We start from the raw sequence: 20,648 nt of genomic DNA on the forward strand, positions 1-20,648 counted from the left end.
TTATAATAATAATTTTTATTATTATTAATTTTTAGTAATTATTAAAAAATAATATATACATTTATAACGAACGTTTTAACAACGATATATATATATATATATGTCGTATAATTTATTTCTATCTACGAATGAAGATATCTCGATTGGTTTTGGCATTAATCATTCTTATATACTTATCGTTAGATCCAATATATACATATATATTTGTATGTATATTTATGTATGTATGTATAAGTTGCTACTACTCGTTTGCTCCATCCCTACCTGATTCCTCACGTTCTATCGACGTATGAGTTCACGTGCGTAATTACGAACCATGTACACTCATCGCTCGTGACTCAGATTGGCCGAGGATTAATCCTATACAATTAATTATACGACAGAGAATTCAAAATTCCCAAGGTAACGTTATGCTGATGGAAGAGATAATAAATAAATAAATAAATAAATAAAGAAAGAAAGAAATAAAGAAATAAAGAAATAAATAAAACAAGATGAAAAGAATATTTCTCTTAAAGATCGAAACAAAAAGGTTTAAAAATTTTTCAACGTGTTACTCGCTAACATATTATACGTTCTTTCCTTCTTTTCTTTTATCTTTCGAGGTAACCGAACAAAAAATTCGAATAAAAAAATTAAAGGAACAATATAAGGCGCGAGATTTCATTTATGTTTGTGCGATAGATCACGCGATCGAGAATCCTGCACGCGACCACACATATATATATATATATATACATATATATATATACATGTATATATATATAAATATATGTATGTATGTATGTATCGTATGTCTACGTGGCTTAAGTAGATACCTTGTACCTTTTTAAATGATTAATGCTGGGTGGCAGGCACGAAAGCGAAACGTTAGCTGTCTCTCTTTTTCTTTTTCTATCTCTCTCTCTCTCTCTCTCTCTCTCTCTCTTTCTTTCTTTTTCTTTTTAAAAGCTAAGATAATTACGTTTTACGTCTATGTCTATTAGTTAATGTTCTACATTGTCTATTCTCGAGGGAATTTTTTTCAAGTTCTATCTATTTCTAATGTGATTCATGTATGCATCGAGATATTATGTATTGGAACACATAGATTATGTTATCTGTATATACGTATTTGTATATCTGAAAAATGTATATATAGTAAAAATTGGCGACATAACTGATCGTTTGTTTCTAAGAGAAAAAAAAAAAAAAAAAAAAAAAAAAAAAAGAAATAGAACGGAGTCATTCTTTAAGATTTATCGTTTCGTTGTGTGAATAGAATTTGCAAGATATTTTACGTCGGGAAGTTTCTCTTTTCATTTTCTTCTCTTTTTTCAATTATTTTGGCACGTTTATATTTTTTCGTGAAACGATGATACTTATTTGACAAATATATTCGACACAACTTACGACGTATAATATATTTATCCTGTCTCAATATCCTGCACCCTCGAATATCCTTTTTATTTTTATTTTTTTTTTGTCACTTTTTTTCTTTCCTCTTTCCCATAAAAAAAAAAAAGACACGCTATACGCGATAACTCACCCTGAGCATCGAATTGTCTACGTCGACGAAGCATAGATCTTCCCTGAGAGGAAATCGGACCGATTCTATTGCTATGCCCGTCCTCGTGTGGTTCATCCTCGCCAGCACTCGTTGCACTATCGCGTTGAATAATTTCATCGTTTCCAATGATCAATGGTATTGCACCATTTCCGTTACCACCAAAAAATTTCAACTTCCTTGCTAGATCTACGCAATCGTGCAGTCCTGTCTCGCTCAGTCTACAATCATACCGACATCGATAAACATATATATATATATATTTTTTTTTTAATTTTAATATTTCAATATCGATTAGCATAACTTCGGACAAGTCGAATACCGCGTGCTTGTGTTATTTATCAAAATTTGTACAAATCTTTTAAAAGAGTTTATACGTTTATTACTCCAACATTTGTATGATCGATTGTATATATATATATATATATATATATATATATATATATATATATATGTGTGTGTGTGTACAAAATTATATCTTTTTTAAAATATTTTTTTGAGATTTTATTTTTTGTTACGATATTCGTAGTAGCTCGTAAAATCTTTTCAATTTTATTCTCAATTCAAAAAGCGTTACTTTATCGATAAGATTTAATGATGAATTATCTTATGTCTTTTATTTATAAAAAAAAATATATACATATCGTTCATCAAAATTAATATATATCGCTATATTTTAATTAAAACTCATTGGGGACCAAGTTCAACGTGTTAAAAATTGTCTTTTTTTAAATCGTAAAAATGAAAACTGTAGAAGCAACGCTTAACGTACCTTACACTCTCGCTACCGCTGCTCTCGTATCTTGCACTACTATTCGATTCTCTTCTGCTTCTACTTATCGCATCTCTTATTCTCTGGGAAGCAGAACAAGAGTCTCCACCTATTTTCCGTGGAAGTGCAGGTGTCGGTTCGCTTTCGCTCTCTCGAGGGCTGTATCTCGAGGATCTTGTGCTCAAGGGGCTGGCCTCCGGCGACAAATGCTGTCGAATAGAAAACTTTCCGTCAAACTGTTCTTACTACGTTCTATCTTTTATCTTTTTTTTCTCTTTTCTCTTATTTTCTCTTTTTCTTTTTTTTTTTTTTCTTCGCGAAAAGACACCTCTAAGAGCGATCGATAATACTCACACTTGAACAACGCTTGTTCGGTGTCTCGTCCGTGTCGTCCGTATTAGAAAATTCTTCCTTCGAAAATTTTCGGCGTACCTATATCGACGAGGATAAGAGGAGAGAGAGGAGAAAGAGAGAGAGAGAGAGAGAGAGAGAGAGAGAGAGAGAGAAAGAGAGAGAGAGAGAGAGAGAGAGATGGAGAAAAAAAAGAAAAGGAAAAAAGAAAAAAGAAAATATTAATTTCAAGATCAGCCTTCAAAATAGAAAAAAGGAAAGACAAACAATTAATTAGTCAATGAATGAATGAACGAATGAATGAATTATTTAAATAATCAATCGAAGGATCGAAATTAATCAACTTAGAAGAAATGACATCGTAATGTAGCAAAGATAAGAGATTAATAAAAGGATATTAAATAGATTTCATTGGAAAAATATTAATTTATAAAACTTAACCACTTGAAATTCCTCCATCTTCTTATTGGTATGACCAGCAACATCACCGATGGATCTTCGATCGTTGCTAGCACCGATATCGACATCATCGTTATCGACGATATTCGAAGGAACATCCGCGATCGAACGATCGATATATTCGATATTTTTTTCATCCTCCATTGGCATCCCTTCGTATCCGTTATCCATACTCTTGTTAATATCTCCCCGTAGATCCTTTTCTTCGAGTCGCAAGGATGTCCCTTTATCAACACTTTTATCAACAACGTCCAACATCGTCGTAAATTCGTCTAATATTAATTTTCTTTCACGATTAGATCGTTTTATCGTTAAAGATCGATCCTCCAGCTCGTCCAACTTCTCCTCTAACTTCTCCACCTCCTCGAAGCTTTCCCTTTTCCTTTTGCTCAGTTCTGTAACGATTGATTTAGTTTTCGACGCGGTGACTTCGCCCACGCGTTCCTCTTTCCTTCTCCTCCTCCTCTCCTCCTCCTCCTTCTCCTCCTCCTCCTCTTCTTCCTCCTTCTTTTCTGTTCTCTTAACGCCAACAAACTCCTTCCCGATTTGCTTTCCTTTTGTAGCAACGCTCGCATTTGAATTTGTACAATCCCTGCCCACGTCCACCACCTCCTCTTCTTTCTCTTCTTCTTTCTTCTTCTTCTCCTCCTCCTCCTCCTCCTCTTCCTCCTCCTCCTCCTCTTCCTCCTCCTCTTTCTTTTTTTCTTTCTCTTTTTCTTCCTCTCTTGTACTATTATCGCGTCGATACGTTCGTACACCGATCTTATTCTCCTCCTTCGCGTTACTATTGTTAATAATATTGTTTTGCGATATACTAACGTTCGTAAATCTCGGCTCCTCCTTAATATCCTTTTTAAACGGTGTTAAAACTTTCGTTACGTTCGTACGAACTTCTTCCTCCTTGTTATCCTGACGCTTTATTAATCTATCCTCCTTATTACGAGGCGACAGGAGTTTCGGTATCAAACTTGGCACGCTTATATCCTCACGACTACGTCTAAGGTCGTCCGTGCTTCCTCTATATCTGAAAGGTATTGCATTAAGAGATAATCGTTAACATGATATTATTAGATACGAACGTTGCAATGTATCGTATATATATATGTGTGTGTGTGTGTGTGTGTGTATATATCATACTTAATTATTAAACGTCTGTTAGAAAATTCGATATCGTATTGTTCGCACAGCTGAAATTATATAAGCGTTAACTTATATATCTACAGGTTATCTCTCCCAACTCTACCAGTTTTAATCGTCATTTTTAGCTCGACGATTTCGAACGTGATTCATTTATCTATTTTAGATTATCTCGATCGTAATAGGATCGGGATAATAATCCTGAGAGTATATATAATAATACACATAAACACACACGTATATATATATATATATGTATAGTAAAAATCGATTGTGTTAGAAACAACCTATAGATCGTAAAGGCTTTTCGTACAAAAAAAAAAAAAAAATTGTTTCTATAATCATTGATATACCTTTGTGGTATAAGAGATCGTCTCGGTGATTCCTGAGGACTCCTGATATCCTCGAATTCCTTCGAGCTCCTCTTAAATATAGGTATATTCGATTTTCTTTCGCCATATTTACTCTGAGAAAATTTAATATCCGACGATATTAGCTTCGAAAATATTCTAGGTGGTTTTAATAACGATATCCTTGGTGTTACAACGCACTGTTGTTCCTGATTACTTGTCGTATCTTCCTGCAACTCCTTAACTTTATTGTTGTTGATATTATTATTATTATTATTGTTGTTGTTGTTGTTGTTATTGTTATTATTATTATTAATACTATTATTATTATTATTATTATTATTATTATTATTTCCACAGTTTCCAACGTTCTTTTCGTTCCTTCTAAACGAACCTTTTACGGCAACCTCGGCCGATGATGGCACCGTCGATACTACAATCGTCTCCTCGAATTTAACGTCGCGTAATTTTTCGTTTTTTTTCGTTCGTTCGTAACTGGCAATATCGTTTCGCGAAATGATTTTCACGAGAAACGACGATGACTCTTCGTTCTTGACATTTACAGAACGTTCGCTCGTAGTCCGATTATTCTCTATTTCCGATCTTGTAAACGAAACGTTCCTTCCCGTTATCACGTTATCGTCATTCCCGATGGATTCACGATATTCCTGTCGTCTAGTCGGTAGACTACGATAAACTCGCAACTCCGGTGATTTTCTTGCGGCTGACCAACGTGTGGGTGGTCCTAAAAAAAAAAAAAAAAAAAAAGAATAGAAAAAAAAAGAAAAAGAGAATTAAAAAAATAATCCCGTAAATCTTTACATCGATCGCTCTACGTTTATTCGTTCATTTTGTTTTTCTTATTTTTTATTATTATTTCTTCCTTTTTTTTTCTAATCCTTACCATTTATGGTCCAAGCACGGCGTATACTGTGCTTCAATATGTCCAAAGGAGACGACGATTTTTTCTCATCGATGATCTCTCTCGTAAATGGATCCTCGTACATCCATTTGCCAGTGATAACGTGTAACTCTCTAAAAATTCGATATACGAAATTAGAAAGAGAAGAAACAGTACGATAACGACAAGAGGAAGAAAAAGAAGAAGATGATGATGATGATGAAAAGAGGAGATATAAAATGATACTCACGCGATCTTATAGCAAACGTTGCAAATCCATTCGACGTCTTTACCGGTCTCGTTCTCCTCGTTCGGACCTCTGACCTCGATACGGCACTGCCTGCAAACCCTATATCTGCAACGAGTACACGTAGCCCCGGTGTTGTAAAATCTACCAAACGGGGCACAGCATCTCGCACATTTACGTCCTTGGTAGGACGATTCACCGGGCGCCTTGAGAAGTCCCTTTCTTCGGAGATATTGCAAATCGTTTTTCAGTCTTCTGAAAAGAAAGCATTTAAATAGAGAAATGTTCATCTGTTAAAACATTTTTCCTTTGTTCTTTATTTTCTTCTTTTCTTTTATTTATTATTACGTATTATCGCCATCTCCAGCCCCACCTATCTTCCTCCTATCAAGATCGATTGCATACATGTATATATATATATATATATATATTATTATTATTATTATTATTATTGTTAGTATAAAGCTTTAAATATCGATCACGAACGTTAACACGATCTTTACGATCCTTTTTAGAACGAAAAATTGTAACCTTTGAATCACGACATCAAAGATCATAAAATTAATAATATCGAATCAACATAGATTTACATATCGACAAAAGATCATTGAGATTATTCATGGAGGTTGAAAAATATACACGACATACACGTTTTACGTTCGATTTGTGTAATAGTAAACGTACTTGCGTGTCGCTTTCGAATTAACGTTAGAACAATTTTTCTCCGGCTTTATAACTCTTCTCTCCTTCTCTTCCTTTCTTGTTATCATCAAAGTTAATACATCCGGAAGGTAAATGTATGTAAACAAACGTCGCTAGATAAGTTCGCGGAACGACAAGAATCGCTTGTAAATATATATACTTTTTGGTTTGCTATTTCTTACGTTTTTTTTCTTTTTTCCAATTTTTTTCTCAGTTTGTTTGTTTGTTTGTTTCTTTCTTTTTTACGTTTATAATAACGACGTATAAACATTATTAACAATTTTTGCCGTTACTCCATCCCCGATTACTCTCTAACATTCACTCTATAATAGCGATCATTAATCACTAACTCGTACGAAATTAATCATACGTCGTAAAAGATCGATTCGTAACGGACGATAGATCACCGACGTGTTTCGAGAGATTTATCATTTTCCATGTTCCTTTTTTCCTCATTCTAGTTTTTATTTCCAGCCATCATCGAAAATCATCATTTCCTAAAAGAACGAATCAACGACGGATCTCCCAGGATTTTTTTTTTTTTATCGATCATTCTCGTTAAAAAGATATTCGTCGTATATTATTTCCCTGTTTCCCACCCTTCCTTTTACCACCCTTACGACACTTCGATCATTCTTTATAGATTAAGAGAACACTTTTTATTTTTGGCAAGCTCAACACGAATGGCTGCTTTGTTTTATTTTCTTTTTGTTCCTTTTTTTTTTATTATAATTTTGTTTCTTTTTTTTTTTTATTTTCGATCTCGAGACCGTACTAGATAAACTAATAGGTATAATACATATATATATATATATTCGAACCAACAACGCACGTGTTCGACGATCGACAATGAATTATCTAGATCTGTTATTATACGAGACACTTAATATAGGAAGAGAATATGTCGATTTTCACTCTCTGACATTCGAACCGATGACAGTGAATCATCATAGTATGTAAGTACTTACTTACACACGAAGATACCGTACCTAGTTTCTTTTGTTATAAAAAGAAGCGACGACAACGACAACGACGACAACGATGACTACATGCAACTTGAGGTTGCTACATCTCGTCGTCTAGTGCCAACTGAGAAAGAGAGAGGAGAAAAGAAAGAGAGAAAGAGAGAGAGAGTTTCTTGATAATGACAACAACGACGACGACGATGACGACGAATGACGATGATAATGATCATCATAATAATTACGTATGTCTATGTGTATTTAATAGCTCCTGGTTATGATACTTATAAACTCTATTAGAACTTTGTAAATGCAGATGTACATATATAAATTTAATTTTATTATTAGTTTATAACATATTATAAATTTAATTTTATTATTAATTTTATTAGTATTAAATTTTCTTTAAAATTTCGAACGACAATCATTTAATATCCGTATCGCGTGGAAAATATAAATATAATTAATTATTCGTATGATATCTCCAAAGAAAATAATTTTTGCAGAGTATCGACCGAAGAAGATTATTTCGATCCGATCGATCCGATCGATCGAAATTTTTTAAAATTGCGTTACCCTTATAAGCGATATATCACAATATCATATGATCATACGTTCCCTTAAAGCGTCTACGTAATTATTTTATTTTATTTTATTTTATTTTATTTTTCTATTTCCTCCCATTACCCCTTCCCTACTATTCTTACTTTTAGTATAATTATATACAATAATTGTACTTTCAATATTATTTAACGTCACGTTACAATAATCACATATAAGTCTTCGTGATATAATATTCCCTAAGATCATTATTCCAAGCACAGTTTATTTATATATATATTTTTTTCTTTTTCCTTCTCTCTCTCTCTCTCTCTCTCTCTCTCTCTCTTCATCTCTACGCAATTTCAACGAATTTTGTATTACTCATTTTTCTCCTTATTCTCCGGTCGGTTTCAAAAAAAAAAAAAAGAGAGAGAGAAGAAGAAAAAAAAGAGAATAAAAAACAAGGAAAAGAGAAAAACAGAAAAAAATAAGGAAAATAATGGAGTTCTCACCAACAAGATCTATTACTACTACCAAAGAAACAACTGGAGTACACGTATAGGTACACTCACACTAACACACTTACACACACACACATACACACACACACACATATCCTCGATGCACGTCGAATCGAGAAAGCCGAACGCAAAACACACGTCGTCGATGCTTACTATAGATCGATCTTACCGATCGTACATAAACAAAACGTCCCTAACGATGTTTATATAAAAATATCATTGAAAAAGATCGATAAGAGTAGCTTAGGTGTGTTAAGGGATGGAGTGGGGGATAGGTGGGTGGGTGTTTGGGCAGGAATGAAAGAAAAGGAGGAGTAGAAGGAGGAAGAAAGAGGGGGAAACGATTCGAGGAAAAGAAGAAGAGGGAGTAACAAAGAGTAAGAGTGACAGAGAGAGAGAAAGAGAGAAAAAGAGAAAGAGAGAGATGAAAGATAAAGAGATAGAAAATTACGGAGAGTGTAAGAGAGAGAAAGAGAGAGAGAAAACGGGCTCGAGCTCGGCTACTTCCGTCATCGAACGGAGTTCGAAGGAACGCTCGAACTCGAGACACGTCCGGCCGGCGAAAGACGATCGGTACACACTGGTGACAGCGCAACACAGAACGGTACACACAGAGATAGATTGTATGTGAACGAAGAGAGAGAGAGAGAGAGAGAGAGAGAGAGAGAGAGAGAAAGAAAAAGAAGTATATATATATATATATATATAGAGGGAGAGAGAGATAATACAGGTAAGTACGTATCCGAAGCGTGCACACAAGCCGCTTTAGGTGTTCGTCGCACAGTGGAGACGCGACCGGTGAATCGACCAATGGGCTCCTTCGATGCACCGTGAACAACGCGAGAACCCACGTACGCGTATATACACACAAATGCACATATATACATATATGTACACGCATAGAAAGAAAGAAAGAGAGAGAGAGAGAGAGAGAGAGAGAGAAAAAGATACGCATACAGATACAAACGAGACGGCGCGGCGTGTCGTATCGGTTGTTCGGTTCCGTCCAATCTCTTATATATAACGAGTAAGACTGAGATAGAAGATACACGTACGTATGTGTATATATACGTATGATACGAACAACAACATAAATATAGACTCATATATATATGTTTGTATATGTATACATGTATACATACGTACACGTATACGTATATGCATGTTCGAGACTTCTCGCGATTTCTCGGCCGGTCTTCTCGGTTATTCTCGACTTTCTTCGGCTAACTTCGCTATGTGGCGGGGGCGTGACTGAATGCACATTGGAGGACGGTAATGCTTTACCAATAATATCGCCGATTCTTTGATACTACGATCCTACGATCCTACGAGTCTTATATACTTACTACTCCTCGATCTTTCTCATTTCTTCGATGTAAATAATAATGAATATAACTTTGCCTATCGTATTTTCTATGAGTTTTCTATTTCTTCATTTTTATTTATCTTCTTCTCTTTCTCTTTCTTTTTCCTTCTTTAGCATCCTCTCTCTTCGATGTCTCTTTTTATTACTTTTTTTTTCTTTTCTTTTTTTTTTTTTTTTTTTTGGAAGGTGGGGCGGGCTAGTTCGTTGAATCCTTTCGATTACGACGACGTATATTGTCTTTATTTTATTTTTTTTTTTTTCTAAAGATATTTAATATACGACAATATCACGATAAGGTAAACGTAATAGGTAAAATAATAAATATTCAATTCGCAAATCAAATTCGAATCAAGTGCGACCATGTTAACGATTGATTGATTATTTTTCCCACCCATCCACTTTTCGATTCGTATCGCAAATGAGTCAGCACGGAAAGCTTGAATCGATGGAAAATACCTTTAGGCTTCTCTCCTTATACGTCTTGTTGGTTCGTGAAAAGACTCTTTCTTTTTTTTTTTTTTTATTCTTTTTTTCTTTTCTATTCGCCTTCATTTTTTTCTTTCATTAAAACGTTCAATTCGCCAAATTAGGTTTTATCGGCAGACTCGACGTGCGAGCAGATATATTTCGCACTTGCCTCTTATGGTTTCCATTAGGATTACGTTTGAGACATCACTTTTAGACGGTTCAATTTGATGGAATTACTACGAGGTAAAATTTACTCCGTATTTTCTCGATATAGACAACGAGCACTTTATAAATTTTCTTTTTACCATTTCACTTAGTTTCTCTGTGTATTCCTCTCTTTCTCTCTCTTTCTCTCTCTCTCTCTCTCTCTCTTTCGTTTTTTTCTCTTTTTTCTTGACACAATATCTTCTCGTTTCGAACTCGCGTCAAACGAAGCGTATAGAGATTTTTCACGCATTTAAACAAATGAGTGATTTCAGTTTTCCTTTATAAGAACTAAATTAACGAGATTATTATCCCGTATCACGAAAGTAGAAAAAGAAAAGGAGAGAAAAAAGAAAGAGAGAGGAAGATAGAATTTACTGTGTAATTTCATCGTACGCACAAACCGTCGTCCACTTTCTAAGAGACTTCCTTATAAAAGAATACGATATCCAACAGTGGTCGTTTACAACTTTTATTCTTACGAAATAGAAGAGTAGCCAGCCTATTGTCTTCTCTCTACGATCTAATCGAGTTTAGAATAATTTTTTCTCTCTTTCTCTCTTGTTTTCTTTTTTTCTTTTTTCTCTTTTTCTCGAATGAGAAGCAAGAAGGAAGAAGAAGACGGAGAACCTATATGTACTTATGCGTCGACTCTATCCAACGTTTATGGTTACGAGATTTAGAAGGAAACGAGTATTCGTTTATCTGCTAAGATACTCGGTGATACATGTACTACTTACTCACATGTAACTCGTTACATCGATTATTCACAAATGCCACGTGTCAATCCAAGAACTTTTATCAAATAATACAAATTAAAGTTTAAGAATAATCATTACCATCGTCGATCGTGAAAATTACTTTTTTAAATGTGACGAAAAATAAAAGTGATCTGAATAAAAAAATATATAATATCAGATCATAAGAATTATTATTCGAAAAAAAAAAAAAAAATTTCTTATCGATTTTCTCCGACGTATTATTAATTTATTCAACTAAGTAACAACGATATACGTGTATGTGTACGTATGTATGCGCTTACGTTCGTAAGATAAAAAAAGAAAGGAGATAGGACGACGGTTTTAATGATTTTTCGTTGCATCGTTCAAGAAACGTATGTAACTACGTACACACTCTGTGTATGTATCTACATATAACGCTCCGTAGAAATCGCAACGGCAATCCCCGTAGACACGTCGTAGGTATGCACGAACACTGGATAAACCGTTATTCAACCTTAAGGTTTAAGGTCCGTTTGGCTAAGTACCGCTTTGGGCCTATTCGTGGCGCTCAACTCGCTTTCTCGTTGAACGAGAGAACATAATCAATCTCCTTCTTCGTCTTCTTCTTCTTCTTCCTTTTTCTTTTTTTTTTTTATTTTTTTTTTTTTTATTTTTCAAGCTCCTTTTTCTCCCGATAGATCCGTACAATCTATTCAATATCGTTCAAGAGACCATTCTTATTTTATTCTTATCGATTATTAATTCGACCTAGTTTTAGTTAACACGTCCGATAAAAACAGGGATAATTATTTGTAATTTTAATTCTAACAACGTCATTCGAGTGTCACATAGCGTAATCTACCTGTAATCACCATTTCCGTTTCTTGGTTGAAAGACAAAAAAAAAAAATAATACCGAGAAAAGAGAAAAAAAATTATACAATTTACCACCACCATTACTACTTCCCTTCGTTGTTGTCCTTATCATTATTTCACTCTCTAAACGGCGACGTTTTTCAGTGAAAGGAAGGTAGGCGACGCACGGCTCGCATAGGAGAGGCGAACTAGCTTAGGTAACAACTCGGATAGACTGCTCGTGTTACGACCAATCAGCTGATAGCGTCGTAACACGCCGATTGGACCGAGTTTCTTTCACAAGATAAACGACGTTAAATTATGACTTTTATTAGTGAAATAATTAGCCCGATAAAGTGCATTAGAACGTAACTTTATTCTATATAATAATGAATTAATCAATTTTTATTTTGCTCCACCTTCACCCTTCGATAACGAAAAACAAATCTGTATGTGTTAATATTGTACATTAATTGTCGAGTTTATGAATGAAAATCGTTTTCTTTTCGAACACGTCGAAGAAAATTAGAGGGAAAAAGATTTGCTAAGACTTTCGAGAGACTCGTTAAAACACTGTGAGTTTGTTGATATCCAACCGGAAGAGATACGAAAAGATCGGAAAAGAAAGAGGGGGAAGAAAGACAGCGAAAAAAAGTATATATAACAAAAGCAAAAAAAGAAAAAGGAAAAAGGAAAAAAGAAAGAAAAAGATAGAAAATTTTTACAACCGTACCTACGAATTTTTATTCCCGAACGAGTTTTCTAACCGGTCCAGTAACCGGCAATAACGGGAACATTTCTTCGTGATAACTCGTCTCGACACACACACACACACACACGTATATCTTTTTTTTCGATACGAGTAAGCAAAAATCCCAAATCGGATATCCGATCAATTTTTAAATGAAAACAATTTCAAGCTAATAAATATATCACCTACATATAATAAACTATTTAATTTATATATATATATAAAATTTAATTTCACTTTAAATATTCAATAATTAATCAAATCAAAAGTTAAATATTATACATACAATATATAATTAAAAAAATTGTATATATATATATATATACGTGTATGTAGATGTATATATATAGCTACCAACTAATGTCGGGTTTGTGTTTTCGAAGGACGTATTATCTCTCACGAACGTGGATTATGTTCGCGAGAAGGAAGGCAAAGTGGATAAGGTTCTTAGATATCGCGGGTTCTTTGTACCTCCATGTGAAAGCGCCATTCTAGGTGGCCGCGACCATACGAGACACACAGAAAGACGAGACTCTCTCGTTCGCACGGGGGGTCATATCTAGCCTCGAGGGAGCAGTCATTGACATTGAAGGAGAGAGAAAAAGAGAGAAAGAAAGACAGATAGATATATATATATATAGTAAGAGAGAGAGAAAGAGAGAGAGAGAGAGAGAGAGAGAGAGAGAGAGAGAAGGAGAGAGAGAGAGAAATTCTCGAAGAGCAAATACATCGAGAAGAAACGTGACTAATATCTCTGCAACACCTTCCTGTCTTCTCTCTTTCTGCAATATCTCTTCTCATCTCATCTCATCTCATCTCATCTTATCTCGTTTCATCTCATCTTATCCCATCCTAGCACTTATCTCTCTCTCTCTCTCTCTCTCTCTCTCTCTCTCTCTCTCTTTACCTCTTTTTCTCTTTTCCTATTTCTTCCTTTTCTCATCCTCTCACATCCAACGACGAATAATCTTTTCTATCTTAACCTGTTAACCAAAGAAAGAATTGTACTTTTAACGCGAATCCATGGAATTGATTACGATTAGTAATACTAATTAATTATCGAATTTTTTAAACGTAAGTATGAATGATCATAGAAAGTTTCGGATAAATTTATTTATCGTAGAACGAAGAATTTTGAGAAATACCGCATATAAGGATTGATTGATAGAAATATGAAAGAGATGTGATTTATTCCTTTCTTTTTTTTTTTTGTTTTTTTTATCTAAGTGTTAGAAATCTAAAAGAGAAAGAAAAAGAGAGACAGACAGAAGGTAATCAATCGGACAAGGTTAAAAAGCTAACATAAAAAATTAAATCGAAATTCTAAGATTTCTTTTCTAATTTTTCCGTTCTATTCTTTCTTCTTTTGCAAAGATTTTGAAGCATTATATTTTCGATATTTTTATCTCGTATCAATCCCCATCTGATCTTAATTGACTGATTTACATGTAATATATTATGGGAATCTTTACAATTTCCTATTACAGATACCCTTATCTCTTTTCGATCATTTTAAATAATGGAGAAAAAGAGAAAGAATTTCCCTAGGAAATCTTATCGGGTTTATAATAGGATCATTAAAGGAAAAATTTATCTCCAAACATTTCTTCCTAATATGACCTGTAAAACGTATTTATACACGTACATATACACTCAAGCATCGTTTCGTAATTGTCATAATATTAGTAAATTATATGGCGTTACATGGTGAACAACGACACGCAAAGATTCGTTTAATTATAAGCACAGTCTAACGCACAGTGTCTTCTACATACGCATTAAAATATACAACGAAAAATCTAAACCGTGCGATCTTCGTGAGTCTCACGTAAAATTATCTATTTAATCATCGATTTCCGTTTATTAAGCATTTCTTCTCGTCGTTAGATCACCCTCCAAGAAGAAAAGAGAAAGAAGAAGGTTATCGTCTTACTGATGCAACTAACTCAATACAAATAACACGTGTGCAGTAAGTTCTACGAAAAGCTAATTAAAGACTCGCTCGTTAGAAATCGAGTCCATTACTGTTAACGACAAAAATCTTTTTAATCATCGTATTTACTAATTTTAACTGATAAAAACTAGTAGATTATGACGAATATGTAAATGGAGGAAGATAGGGGACAAATATTCGAATCGATTAAATATCGAAAATAATAAATATTTCACTATTTTCAAAGGAAATACTTGTACTATTCGTTTAGTTTACGAAATAATATCACTTCTATTATTACGAATTAAAATTCTAATCTTCTGTTTTTTTATTTTTTTTTTATTTTTTTTTTAATCAAATAAAGAATACCCTTTGAGATCTTGAATCAGAAGTAGATAAAGATACATATATATATATATATATATATTTGTAATAAAAAATCAAATTATTTAATAAAAAAGGAAATTAATGCAATAAAAAATTTCTCTCCCTAAATTATCCTATTCGAAATCAATAAACGAAAAAAATAATAAATTTTAATAGTTGTCGCATCGATACTGTTACATACATCCTATAATATAATCCAGATGTAAGCTGCAACAAATACGAATTAATCCGAGTAATAATTACATCGTATCCTTAAAAGAAAAGAAAAAAAAAAAAGAAAGAGAAAAAGAAAAAAAGAAAAAAGAAAGTATGTATCGATAATTCATTTATCAATGTCTCTATATCTTTCTCTGTCTGTATATATATATATATATATATATATATATATATATAATTTTTTTGTTTTGTACAAGATATAATGCATTCGATCAGAAGAAAATTTTTTTTCTGTGTCCGAGCAAACGAAAGGATCGACTACTTGGCGCAGAAGACGTCCGGTTCGTCGTCCGAATAATAATCCTTCCCATTCTTGATATCACCGCTCTCACGGCGACAAGTTTACGGAAAAACGAAGGAGAAATCTAGGCGCTAATAGCACATACAAACAAACACACACACACACATATATATATATATATCCGTATATAAACTAGAAACAATTGGAAATTTCGCAACTTTTTCATTTACTTTAAAAGAATGAAATATATGAAATTTACAGATGAAAAAAAAAGAAAAAGATAAAAAAAAAACCGCCCTCGTATATATGCACTGTACATATATACATACATCCATACATACATTCATACATATATATATATATATACACACACACACACACACATAATGAAAGAACTTCCTTTTTTTGTTGCTTCAAGTTTGATATTATTTTTCTTACTTTGTTCTTATTTTTCTTATTCTTCCTTTTTTCTTTCTAATTTTTTCATTTATATATATATATATATATATATATATATATATACATATTTTTTTTTCACAATTCGGAATTGAATTCGTCGGAACGTTCACGTGGGTACCTCTATCTCACGAAAGATAGCACACAAGCAGTGCCAGACGGTCGAAGCCATTCCGGATAAAAGGTGAAAACAGGTTTCGCGCGGACGTCTTATTCCAACGACGAGTAGTAGTCCCACAGTGTTCGAAGCTCTCTCTCTCTCTCTCTCTCTCTCTCTCTCCTCCTTTCTCTCTCTCTCTCTTTCTTTCTTTCTTTCTTTCTTTCTTTCTCTTTATTTCTTCTTTTCTCTCTGTCTCTTTGCGGGCGAATGTTCGCGCACGTCGCCGCGTTTATCGCCTCGAGCGACATAGAAAGTATAACGCAAATAACACACTGATAAACCGTGTTCGACTGTTACCTTAAAACGTCTCGGTAAGAAGCCTCTCGTTCTATAAGAGAAGAAAGTTCGAAATATCGAATATATATATTACATATATATATATATATATATATATGACGAAGGACGCCATATTGATTGTTATAAAGCACGTCAAATGAATTTCTTTGAAATGGAGAAGAAGAGAAAAAACAAATGAAAAAGAGACAAAAAGAAGAAATAAAGCTTTCGAGGAATAATTAATCATCGATCGATCCTTTCATTTATGTCTATACATTATTATACTTGTTTATTATTGATAACGATAAATTTAGTAATCGGTATTTTACCGGGTCTCGTTTAGTATAAGAACGTGAGCAAAATAAAGAGAGAGAGAGAGAGAGAGAGAGAGAGAGAGAGAGAGAGAGAGAGAGAAAGAGAGAAAGAGAGAGAGAGAGAGAATGCGGTACGCCTTTAATGGTGTCTCACGTAATACGTAATACATGATATATTCGGTACGTCGACTGATTTATAATACGTGATATATGTAGATATATGTATATATGTATGTATCCTTTTTATATATAAAGTATATCACAACGTTATTAAATAATACTAAATCTCTAAACGTAACAATTAATTTTTAACTAAAATTTTCCTATTGAAATGGATCAAATAATCACGACGTTATAAATATCTTTCATAAAAGTCATATATCATAGAGGATGAAACGATAAAAACAAAATTCCTAATCGTGATTATAAATATCAATAATCGATATTTATCAGTGAGTTTATAATCGATCCTGTAATCTTACGAATTAGAAAAACAAAGTTTAAGAAGTCCCTTCAAGAAAGACAATAATCGATCGTTTAAATTATGTAAAAAAAAAAAACTCAACACGATCTACCTTTACAAGAACTATTCTCGGCCAATCAAATAATAAATGAATACATTTTTATCGAATAAATAATACTTCGATTTTATCTTTTTTCTCAATTTTTTTTTTTTTTTACCGCATATATTTATCTCTTCGTAGAACGTAAAAAAAAGAAGAATATCTCATCAGTCGTTTGACGTTACGCATAAAATCGTCAAATTCTTTGAACGAAGAGAAAATAAAAATAATAATAAGAAGAAGAAAAAACAGAAAAAATATATATATATACCCTTGTTCCTCATCGAGAGACGATCCCTGTTGTTGCTGCTGCTGCTGTTGTTGTTGTTGTTGTTGTTGTTGTTGCTGCTGCTGCTGTTGCTGTTGCTGCTGAGGAGAGATTCGTACCACGTCGGTCGTCGACATGGTGCTCCTCTTCAACTAAGAATCTCACATAATATATATCCTCTTTACCTTTATCTTTGTCTCCTCTCTTTTTCTATCTCTTTCTATCTCATTCATTCAATATTTTATCCGTTGTTTCTTATCATTTATCATATCCTCTAATTCCAATATCAAATTCATAGAAAAAGAGACAAGGGATGGATTCTTCCTTTCTTTCTCTCTCTCTTTTTCTCTCTGTCTGTCTATCTATCTATCTCTCCTTCTCTCAATCTTTCTCTCGAAGAGAAGATTTAATCCGGTCCGTGAACTCGTTCGAAGTCGCGTTCGAAGGGTATCGGTGCGTGCACGTGCGCGTGAGAGTACACGCGACCGGCTGGCGCCCGTCAAGGCTAACGATAGAACTCTGACGACGACGACAATGACGACGACAATGACGACGACAATGACGACGATAATGACGACACGAGAACTTCTCCTTTTTTCTCTTCTCTCTTTTCTTTTCTCTATCTCACTTCTTTATTCTTTCTCTCTTTTTTGTATTTTTCTTTTCTCTCTTTTCTTTTTCCTTTTCTTTTCTTTTTTTTTTTTTTAATAACATAACATGAAAGAAAGAAAAGAAAGGAAGGAACTAATCAAACGAAAACTTGCCTTCAATTTCAAGTTTATATATCGGTCCTCGTAATTCGTCGTTAATATATATCTCGTTTTTATATACGATGTTCGTAACTATCGTATTCGAAAATCCCGCCAAAAGTCTATTTGTCTTTTGTTATGTCGACGATGTCCGAGAACGGACGGATGGACGGTTCTCCAAAATGGAAGACGCGAGAGAATGATCAAGCACGACACGCGGCGAACGGCTCACTGGCGTTCGTCGTCGAGTGTCGTGCCGCACCTCCGTTCCTTATTCTTCTTCTTCTTCTTCTTCTTCTTCTTCTTCTTCTTCTTCCTCTTCTTCTTCTTCTTCTTCCTCCTCCTCCTCTTCTTCTTCCTACTCCTCTCTTTTTTCTTTTCTCTTTTTTTCTTCTACCTGAACGAGCTCCTGCGACGCGCACGTACGCACAAATACATAACAGATACGACGCACACGCAAGACACACGCACGCACACGAGTATGGACTACTGATATACGTGCGACGTCACTCAACGTTGCTTATACTTTCGATAAAGATGGAAAATGTAAGAAGAGAGAACGAGAGAGAAAGAGAGAAAGAGAGAGAGAGAGAGAGAGAGAAAAAGATGGATACCTGAATCGCACACACGTTGTGCGCTATTGACGCACACGTTTCTTTAACTACGCACACATATACATCTTATAATATTATATACACATGTATATATCTATATATACATACATACATATATATATGTATATATATATATATATATACATTCCTGCTTAAGTCGATCCTGTGAACACGTTCGATGTACACCGTACAAATGCGATTCTCTCTGCTTTCCTTAATTTAATAAGATACATTACCGTTATTATTATCATTATTATTATTATTATTATTGTTGTTGTTATTATTATCATTATTAAGATATATATCCAAAACGATAACGTCTTTTTCTTTTACGTTTTAACTATCAATTAAACGACTGAGATCGTCAAGAGTATTCCTTTTTCTTTCTTTTCTTAAATCGATCAACTATACTTCCGTTATGAAAATAATTTTACAAATGAAGCAACACGTCCCGTTTATTCCGCGAATTCTGACGTAATGCAAATGATTTTCTCACTAGAACATCGTATACGTGTACGTATATACGTATGTATGTATGTATGTATGTATATATATATATATATATATATATATATATATATATATATATATATAGATACTCACGAAACACATAAACTTTACCTTACCTTATTCCCCAATTATATTATCACATGCTTTACAAACGGGACGTACGTATATGTAATTCGAACTTAAAAAAAAACAAAAAATGAAAATAAGAAAATAGAAGGAGAAAAGAAAGAAACTTTATCGATACGAAGATTCAATTCGTTCGGAGATTCAAAGGAAATGACGTCCAAGACGAACGCTGTACGTTTACGACAAGGTGTACGAGCCGGTGTAGAACGTTTTCTCTCTCTCTCTCTCTCTCTCTTTCTTTCTTTTATCTATCCATCTCTTTCTGTCTCTCTTCAGGTAAACTTCGACGACGATCGTCCTCGTAAATGAGACGGTGCAGCTTCTCTTCCCCCACCCTTTTCTCGATCACTTCGTTCTCTCTCTCTTTCTCTCTCTCTCTCTCCGTGTTTCTCTGTTTCTCTCGATTACTAAATCGACTCTATTAGTATATATCTTTTTAGACAATTTTTACGAGGTTATGAAAAAAGAAAAAAGGAAAAAAAAATAGAAGAAAAAGGAACGAACGAATATACGAATCTCGTAGTACTACGTAATCTCGACGTTACGACGAAAATTTGAAAGGACGGTAAAACACTGATACTACCTGTTGCGCGCGAGAAGCGCCTCTACGCAACGAACGTTCGTTACGCGCATGCGCGGTTGAGACGCTACACCCTCCCCTCCCCGTCTTCAGACCCCTTTCCAACGTTGCGACTTCTCCATAAACCAATCGGCATTAACCGTCGCTCACGAAACTTGCCGAAGATACGCGATCGTAATACGACCTTCTATTGTTTGCTTACCCGCCAAATTTCTTCCCGCCATTTTTTGCCGACATTATTATTATTATTATTATTATTATTATTATCATTATCATCATTATTATTATATCGAAGAATTTTTAATATCCTTTTGTTTTGTTTTTTCTTATTTCTTTCCTTCGAGAAATATTTTCTTTGTATGGAAATTGATTTGTGTTTTCTTTTTTCTTTTTCATTCA

At 33.9% G+C, this 20,648-nt stretch overlaps 2 protein-coding genes across 5 annotated transcripts in view; both read right to left on the minus strand.

The window, feature by feature from the left end:
* The window catches only part of LOC122629342 (serine-rich adhesin for platelets-like), a 30,563-nt gene extending 27,025 nt beyond the window's left edge, over window positions 1-3,538 (minus strand). For all 4 annotated transcript variants that reach the window (XM_043812699.1, XM_043812698.1, XM_043812700.1 and 1 more), the window contains exons 1-4: window positions 3,111-3,538; window positions 2,673-2,750; window positions 2,319-2,527; window positions 1,529-1,767 (exon numbers count right to left, since the gene is read on the minus strand). In XM_043812699.1, the coding sequence (XP_043668634.1) occupies window positions 1,529-1,767; window positions 2,319-2,527; window positions 2,673-2,750; window positions 3,111-3,386 (802 nt within the window). In that variant the 5' untranslated portion in view covers window positions 3,387-3,538. The remainder of the gene's footprint in view (window positions 1-1,528; window positions 1,768-2,318; window positions 2,528-2,672; window positions 2,751-3,110) is intronic.
* On the minus strand, window positions 3,424-19,557 carry LOC122629389 (putative uncharacterized protein DDB_G0293878). Its single transcript, XM_043812772.1, has 6 exons — window positions 17,674-19,557; window positions 5,767-6,018; window positions 5,520-5,650; window positions 4,619-5,360; window positions 3,778-4,152; window positions 3,424-3,523 (listed from the first exon to the last, which is right to left on the minus strand). The coding sequence occupies exons 1-6, from the start codon at window positions 17,805-17,807 to the stop codon at window positions 3,424-3,426; spliced, it is 1,734 nt and encodes a 577-aa protein (XP_043668707.1). The 5' UTR covers window positions 17,808-19,557.
* Between the last annotated feature and the right edge of the window lie 1,091 nt (window positions 19,558-20,648).

This window comes from Vespula pensylvanica, chromosome 5, assembly GCF_014466175.1.
Source record: "Vespula pensylvanica isolate Volc-1 chromosome 5, ASM1446617v1, whole genome shotgun sequence".
NCBI lineage: Eukaryota > Metazoa > Arthropoda > Insecta > Hymenoptera > Vespidae > Vespula > Vespula pensylvanica.